This window comes from Apis mellifera, linkage group LG4 (genome assembly GCF_003254395.2).
Source record: "Apis mellifera strain DH4 linkage group LG4, Amel_HAv3.1, whole genome shotgun sequence".
Taxonomy (NCBI): Eukaryota; Metazoa; Arthropoda; class Insecta; order Hymenoptera; family Apidae; genus Apis; species Apis mellifera.
Window position 1 is genome coordinate 11,479,505 of NC_037641.1, and position 8,705 is coordinate 11,488,209.

At 42.7% G+C, this 8,705-nt stretch overlaps 1 protein-coding gene across 1 annotated transcript; it reads left to right on the forward strand.

Annotated features, from left to right (window-relative positions):
- The first annotated feature begins 6,742 nt into the window (after positions 1-6,742).
- LOC724216 (juvenile hormone acid O-methyltransferase) lies at positions 6,743-8,356 on the forward strand. Its single transcript, NM_001327967.1, is given in 5 exon segments — positions 6,743-7,213; positions 7,288-7,459; positions 7,555-7,687; positions 7,793-7,940; positions 8,060-8,356. Coding segments are annotated over 5 exon segments (837 nt in total). The 5' UTR covers positions 6,743-7,026; the 3' UTR covers positions 8,257-8,356.
- Positions 8,357-8,705: the final 349 nt, after the last annotated feature.

Here is an 8,705-nt window from a genome sequence, read left to right on the forward strand (position 1 = left end):
CAAATACGTATTCAATTCGAATCAATTAAACTTTGCCTAAATTTCGAAATTTTCCTACGAACGCGTCTCAACGATAATTCCTTCCACGACGAAAACAAAAGTGAGAAAAAGAAGAAGAAGAGGAGGAAGAAAAGGAGAAAACGGAACGAAAAGAGAAAAGGAGGAGGACGAGAGGCAGAGAGACGGAGGGAGAGCGGAGGAGCGAGGGGCGAGGAGGAGATAGCAGCCGCGACCAAGAGGGATGGTACGGATAAAGTAGTAGAGAGGGTAGTAGTAGTGGAAGGCAGATTGCACGGCGGAGGGAAAAGAGGCGAGCGGCGGGAGGGGGAGGGGGAGGGGGAGGGAGAGGAGGAGAGTTTAAGTGCTACCGAGTGTCTACCTCCTTGTGGGATCGAAGCCAGGACTCACTCTCCGACTCTCTATCCGTGTCTCTTTCTCGGATCGAAGCAAGGCGGCCCTCGCCCTCTCCTCGTCCTGGTCCTCGTCCTCGTCTTCGTCCACATCGCCATTTCCCTCCCCTCCTCCTCCTCCTCCTCCTCCGCGCCCCTCCTGTCCCCCCGTCTTCGTTTTCCTCCTCTCTCCGGTTCTCTCCTCTCTCGACCTCTTCACGGCGCACAGACGTCCGTATACATCCACAGTGCAAGCACACGGACAAAGACTCCGAGAGGGAGAAACTCCCTCTTTCCCTCGCAAATACGGAGATAGTGAAACGGGAATGGAAGAGGGAATGGAAGAGGGATGGAGGTCGGCGGGAAGAGGGAAATCTCGCCCGTTCCTTTCTCCCTCTCTCTCCCTCCCTCCCTCCCTCCCTCTCTCTCTCTCTCCCTCCGTCGGCTCGTCGGAAGCGGCACACTCTCACTCCCGCTTTCTCCGTTCCTCCGTTCCTCTATCTAGCCGTTTCATTCGATGTGTAGGTAGAGCGTGGGGCGTAACCAACCCCTCTAGAATCCGCATCGCGGCACCGACAGTCGGCATTCGTCGTGCCATTGGCCCCAACGACACTCGGAAACCCAATGGAAAGCGCAAATACGAATCCCGACTTCCGGTCCGTGAAACGAATTCGGGAAACTCCCGATCGCGCAGGACTGCTCCCGGGTTTCGCCTGCTCGTCTCCGCGCGCTTTATATCCACCCCCTATCCGCCAAAGGGGGGAACCCGAGCTTCTTCTTCTCTTTCCGTCTCTTCCCTCTCTCTTCCATTACACTCGCGCGGCTCCCTTTCGCCACACCTGTTCGCAGTCACATTCCAATGGTGGAAACTCGACGATTGGTCGCGAGACGGAGGCCTCGGTTTCATTGGACGACCTCCGTTTCCCTGCTTCCGCGGGAAAGTGGAAAACGTTCTTTCCCTCGTTTCGCCTGCCTCCTCGCTGAGCGGAGTCCTCTTCGACAAAGGAGAGGGGAAAGGAGAAGGGAGGATTCGTGACAGGATACGTACGCGCATACGTGCTCGATTCGTATCGTCGAAGCATCGAAGTAGTATCGCCGCGATATAATTCGGACGAGAAGAAGGGTGGACGGGTAATCGCGATACAATGGGGTTTAACCGTGGTATCCGTGATCCAACACGATCGCCGGAGAAACGGTGGCCATTAATATCGAGACGTAAAGCTTCGAGATTACAACGAGTTGGCCGTATTCCCCGTGAAAATCTATCCCGAAAGATCGTCGAGATAGAACTCGATAGAATGTTCTCGAGTAGAAAAGAGAGACGTCGTGGTTGAAGGAAAATTTCATGGGTCGATTTTTTTCTTAACGCGAAAATAGGTAGGCCGAAAGATGTCGGAAGTGTTGAATGCGATTGCGTTCTCTATCGATCCTGAAACAGAGTCTTCTTAAAGAGATGTAGCACTATCTTCGTATACGAAATACAAAGCTACGTATACGGCAACAAGCGGCAGCGCGGTCTTTAAAGGCATGGAGAGACGGGCATAGGTATTTTTATTCCGGATACGATCGAAGAAGATAATCTTACGTCGAACGGACACATCCTTCTCGCGATTTAACGCGAGTTTTCGTTTCGAGAAACTTTCTTTCAGAAGATCGAGAAACTTTACTTTCTCGTGGATTGGAAAACTGGCGGCGAAAAAAGGATCGCTTTCTCCTTCTTTCTTTCTTTCTTTCTTTTCTTTTTGCGCGAGCGAAAATTCGCGAATAAAATAAAGGATCGGGGCGACGAAATAACGCGGGGACATAATTCTTTCTCGCAATTCCTCCGTTCGGACGGTCGCGAATTCCGAGCGAAGCGACACGGGGCCGCGAGACGAGGCACGGTATTGGATAATACCAGGGGCAGACGGGTTTCTGCGAGAGAACCATCCATTTAAAATGTCTCCCTTAAATCTCCAACACCACCGGCAACCACTACCATCACCGCTGCCACCGCCACCATCTCCGTCTCCACCTCCACCTCCACCGACGCCACCGACTTTCGCAATAGTCGCCTCCAACCTCGCCTCCCCCTCCAACCTCCCGCCCGCCCTCCTGAGGGCCTCCCTCGTACAGCCACCGGTTTCTTCCACCCCTCACTTTTATATCCACCTAAATCCATCCATTTTAAATGACGGATATTTTCTCCGAGCGACTGTATGGATTTTCATACTTTCTTCGAAGGAGAGGAGGAAGCGTGCATAGAAGCGGGCGCGCCATTTGTCCCTTGATATTTTCGCGCGCGCGATCAAGGAGGGACGCTTTCCCTCCCCCTCCGATCCCTCTTTTAACCGAAACCCAACCCCTTTTTTTCCGTTTCTCCGCTTGAAAATTCGATATCGAACGGTATCGTCGTCGTCGTCGTCGTCGTCGTCGTCGTTCTTCCATTCGTAAAATGAAAAAGAAGAAAGATCCTCTCCTCTTTCTGTCTCTCTTTCTCCCTCCCTCTGCCCCGCGATCGTCCTATCTCGCTCGAGGTTCCGTTTTCTTTTTCTCTCGAGGCTGAGGAGACAGGTCGATCGAGTCGAGGTGAAATTTCGAAGAGGAGGAGGAGGTCCACGAAGAATCGAGAGAGGTCTTGGTCGCCGACAATGCGCCATCGAACAATAGCAAAGCTCGGAGAAGAAGAGAAAGAGAGAGGTCAGCCGTGTCAACGCGCGAATGTAAGTGTGGAGATGTCACGGGGAGGGCAAGAGGGTGTCGCACGTAGGTATCGAACGTATCATGTATTATTAATGCGGATGTCGTCAACCTGATTCTTTTCTCTCTTTTTCTTTTTCTTTCCTGTCCCGTCTCTTTCCTCCTCCTCGACCCGCGGGGAATCTAAATGCAGCGCGTACAACGCGTTACACGCGCGCGATCGAAAATATTCATCGCCGTCCCCTTCCCTTCTCCCTTCCCTTCGTCTACGATTCCGATGGGTGAACGAGTGTGCGGATGGATGGACGATGGGTGGATGGATGAGTGGATGGATTCGTGGCCATCCGCGTCGATAGTCAAAAGCGTGCGTTGTAAAACCGGCAATAATTACGCAAGTCTGTGGTGCGTTATGCACGGTCGACCGGGTGCGGAAGGAGCGTCTTGGAGAAACCAAGTACGAAGCAGAAAGGGACGCCGCCTTCTTCCATTAATCTCGCGGCAATCGAAATTAGCATAATTGACGGAGCGGAGAATAGCGGCCTGTTCGACTCTGAAACGCCATCTCGTATAATCTGTCCATATATCTCACTCAGTGTTTTCCGATAAAGCACGCATCCGCGAGAGGGCCGATCGATCGACAGAGGGACAATCGTCGATTATTCGAGAAATCGTTTACGTAATACTCGATTGTTATTCGAAAATATAGAAATCGAATCGAAAATCGAGCATCGCTTCACCATCTCTCCTCGAACCATCCCCCTCCACTCTCCCTTCTCTCTCTCCTTTCTTCCTCCCTTATCCACACCAACTCGCATCTTCTCGAGCAAGACGTATCGACACGGATTTTTTTCCGCGTCAGTCATTTATCAAAGCCGTTCGTTCTCTCTCCTCCGCCTCTTTCATTCGATACACGCGAACTTAGACGAGGATTTAGGCAAAGAGACGGCCAGAAAGGGGGAGGAAGGATGGGGGAGGAAAAAGGAGCAAGCGTTCCTCCCTTCTTTCCCTTTTTTCCTTTTTCCCCTCTATCCGCTCTCCGAAAGGAAAAACGTTCCTTTCGCGGAAGATGAGAAAATCCTCGAATCTTACGTAAGAGAGTGGTGGTGGTAATACTGGTAGTGGTGGTAGTAGTAATAGTAGTAGTACGGTGCTGATAGAACACTCTGAAAGAAAAGGTGAAAGAGGTCGCGAGCAAGAGGTGGTCTCTATCTATCATTGCCTCGCGGGTTTCGCATCCATCTTCCTTTTCCACCTCGATCCGCCTCGTCCTACTGCCCCCGAGCCTCTTGCGCATCCTATCCTAACAGCCATATTCTGCGCCGTTATTCTCTCCATTTTCCATTCTTTTCTAGCCCTGATAATCTATCAAGAATGGAATAGAAATCGCGATTTCGCAATTGCTCCTCTTTGCAAAAACCTTCCCTTCTATCTCGGTTTCAAAATAAAGAAGAGAGAGAGAGAGAGAGATACGACACGTTGCATGCGTTAAAAATTCGAAAAAAAAAAAAAAAAAGAAAGAGAAACCCACAGATGTTATTTAGGATAAAAGAAAATTGTTTAGCCCGACAGTCTTGATCTAACGAGGAAACCTAATCCAATATCTCGGGAGGGTCCAAGTTATGTTTAGGGTCCAAGCGTATGCAAATAGGTGGATACCGGCCGAGAGTGCAAATAAGTGGGAAACGGAAGATAAGCCCGAATCCCTGTAATCGATTGGAAGAAACTCGCTCCCGGTTTAATTTATCAATTATTAACCTCGGTGGAGAGAAAGGATCGCGGGAATCCGAGTGTAAAAGTAACGACGACACGTAGAGAAACACGCATGGCAATCGAGGGTGGCTTTTAACCGAGCGAGTAATACAATGTTTGCTCTGAGAAAAAAATAATTATGGTTCAATTTCTTCGATTCGGACTTTTGACGATCGAGAAAGGAAACGAGAGTTGACGGTAATGTTGTATTGTAATCATCTGACAATCAGATAAATATTTGTACACGATAAAGGTGTGAAACGGATACTGCCTCGGTCACAAATTTGAATAAATTTGATTCGAACTGAAATCTGACTCCATTATCTTCGATTAATCTTAAGCTTTTTATAAAAATAAAAATAAGATTGTTATGATTCAGATATATATATATATATATACACATTACGAAATCTTAATTATATACGATACGATTATAATTTTAAAGTATAATTTAACGATGGTGGAATATGATCATTTTATATTTTTGCTTACCAATCTATACGTCATTTGAAAATATTATCTGTTTTTTTTGTACCCACACGTGCGGCTAAAATATTCATTAACATAAATATTAAATTATTATTAATCTACTATAATTTCCTATTTATATTTCGATTCGAGAGAAATATAATGAGATTTATAAAATATTAAAATTTTCCTTTATTAATCTTTATTCATTTTATAATGCTAATGTTTTTATTTCTTTCGTAATCTTGATTTCTTTTTCCTTTTTTACAATATATATCTTAAAATAAATGTAAATATATGAATATCGCTGTACCGATATGTGTACTAAATATGTTTACATATGGGTTATCAAAAATGGACGATTCTTTTATCGAATGGAAAAAAAATTAATAAAAATTGAATAATCAATTTAAATGATTTTTTTTTTTTTAAACGAGTCTCTAAATTTAAAAAAGTTCCATATGCTAATCTAAACGATTGAAACAAAAAATTGCATTTTAATTTAATTGTCATGGAAAGAGTAATTTATATCGAAATTAAAATGTATAAATAACATCAATCGTTGTTGTTAAAAATTTCTAGAGTTTTTCTAGAGTTTCTGAATTCGAAATTAATTCGAAATTTTTTACTTGAAAATTATTCGAAAAACATTCGATTCAGCATGGAAAAATTTATTCGAAATTTTTCCATAAACAAATTCTATCCAATTCCACGTGTGTCATTAAACTTATACACGGATCGAGCTTGTTTAGAGATTCGTGAGTGTTCGGTAAAAATCGGACGATACCGTGCTTAGACGGCTACGAAAAACCGGCTACGACTACTCTCCCCTTTCGTCTTGGAACCAGCTTATTTCGCCCAATGCGAAAGGGACGCGAATCTTTCCTATCAAATTTCGCCGTATTATATGCACGCATGTGTTTCACGCCCGTGTGTCGAAATGATAAAAATTCCACGTTTTTCCCCGATAAGAAGAGATATCAAAGAAAGGCGCGAGTGATAAATATAGTTTAGAGAAATGTCACGGAAGTGTGAATCCATCCAATGAATCCAAAGATTGTATGTGTAAAATAGAGTCGGTATAAAAAATAGTTGTTCGAAGCAAGGGAACGGATATTGTATCCCCGTTCCTAAAAAACATTCCAGAGGTGATCGTGAAAGAAGTCGTTGAACTTTAAAACGTGACCATTGTTGTGCGAGCTCTAGCCCCAGTGTCTTTCGATAGCAAAGCTAACGAAGAATTTGGATATTGAGGTAAGTACGGATGAAGGAGGGAGGGGGGGAAAGAGAGAGAGTCGAGAACAAGAGAAGGAAGAAAAGAGAAGACGGATGGGGAGCGGAGTGGAGGAAAAGAGAAGCAGAGGAAAAAAAAAATAAAGTTGAGAAGTGGGAATAGTATGAAGAAAGCTATTTGTACGAGTCACCGAATATAAATACCAAAGTCGGGTTGAAAAGTCAGCAGTAGAGGAGTCGATAGTGCATCGAGTCGATTCACATTTTGACTCGTGCGCTGGAAAAAAAAATTATATTTTTCTCTCTCTATAACACATTTCAAAATTCGCCTCCTCGAATTTAGAATCTCGATTTCGCAAACATTACAGATATTATTCCTGATCGTTCGTAAATTAAAAAAAAAGATTATTCGATAATCGTCGTTTAGAAATTTGGAATATATTTCATAATCGTTAAGAGTCTGACAAAATTTATATCTGCAGCGAAATTAAAAATATACAGTTTCAAGATGTTCTTGGTCGAGGAATACGTGAAAGCCAGCACGATACAATACCGTGACGCAGCCGACATTATCGGGGAATTCGCAGAAGAGATGTCCGAGATGAAAGGGAAGTGTTTGGACATAGGTTGCGGACCTGGAATAGTTACCAAAGAACTGATCTTACCAAACTTGTCACCAGAAGCTAAACTAGTCGGTAAGAGAAGTTAAAAAAAAAAAAAAGAACGATCGAAAAAATCGAAATATCATTCGTTAATATGTTTTTGTTAGGGATGGATATATCGAGACCGATGATCGAATATGCGAAAAATATGTATCACGACGAGGAACGCTTATCGTTCCAGCTGCTGGACATCGAGACCATGGATTTGCCCAAAGACACATTCGACCAATTTAACAACGTATTGTCCTTTTATTGCCTTCACTGGTGCCAAAACTTCCGGTACTTCTTTTTCTTTCTTACGATTTCATCTTCCTTTATTTTTTTAATTTGCCGATGAAATTTATTACAATGTCTCGCACGATCGAATTCATCAGGAAAGCATTCGACAATATTTACAAATTGTTGCGGCCAGGAGGAAAAGGATTGTTTATGTTGCTTTCGTGGAACGACGGTTTCGACGTCTACAAAAAATTGTACGCGAATCCTCGATATAGGCCATATATGCAGGTAATAATGTTTAATGTTATATAAAATATAATCGATCGAATGAAAATATAATACAATAGATCGATTTTCAATTACTCACACTTGAACTCGTCGTTCTTGTCGAAGGAGCCAGAACGTTTCATACCTATTTTCCACGAATGTAAAGATCGCCGGGTAAATCTGAGAAAAATACTGGAAACCACAGGTTTCGAGATTCTGCATTGCAGCGAAAGAGAGAAGAGCTACATTTACAAGAATTCTGAGATCATGAAAAGTAATTACATAATATATATATTTATTTATATAATTAAAAAAAAAAATTTTGAACAATCTAACAATCTAAGATTAACGACGAGGCAGAAATATTGAAGATTGAAATTATTATTATTGCAGAGCATATAATGGCTATTAATCCCTTCATATCACGGATCCCTAATTCCCTTAAAAAGGAGTTTGAGGACGAAATAACGCGGGAAATAGTGAACATGAAAATTCAACTTTTGAACAAGGACGAGAACGGTGAACAAGAATACAATATATTGGATAGATATCAGATTTTTGTAACGTATATAAGAAAGCCTGTATGTTGAAAAATTTGTTTAACAACAAATGTTTCATTCGTCGTAAAAATGGAATGGAATAGATATATTTACCATGTTGGTTGTCATCAATAAAACATGTAAAACGTGCTAATTCTCTTGTAACTCCATTTCTTTTGCAACAATCATACAAACTTGTTAAAAGAGGCAAGGGAACGTTTGAAAAGGAAAATCATGTCGTCATTTCTACAACACTAAACTTTATTTATTGTACGCTATATCTTTGATTTTACAATACGGTACAGCCATTTATAGAATATCGTTAAAACTCATATATATATGTGTATATGTATATATATATACATATATATGTGTATATATATACACATATATCGTCGTATGGGTATAAGTGGGTTTTTTTATTATTTTTGTTTTTTTTTTTCTTTTTTCTTCTTTTACTGTGTGCTTACGATATCCATAGAGGGAGTAACAATTTTTAC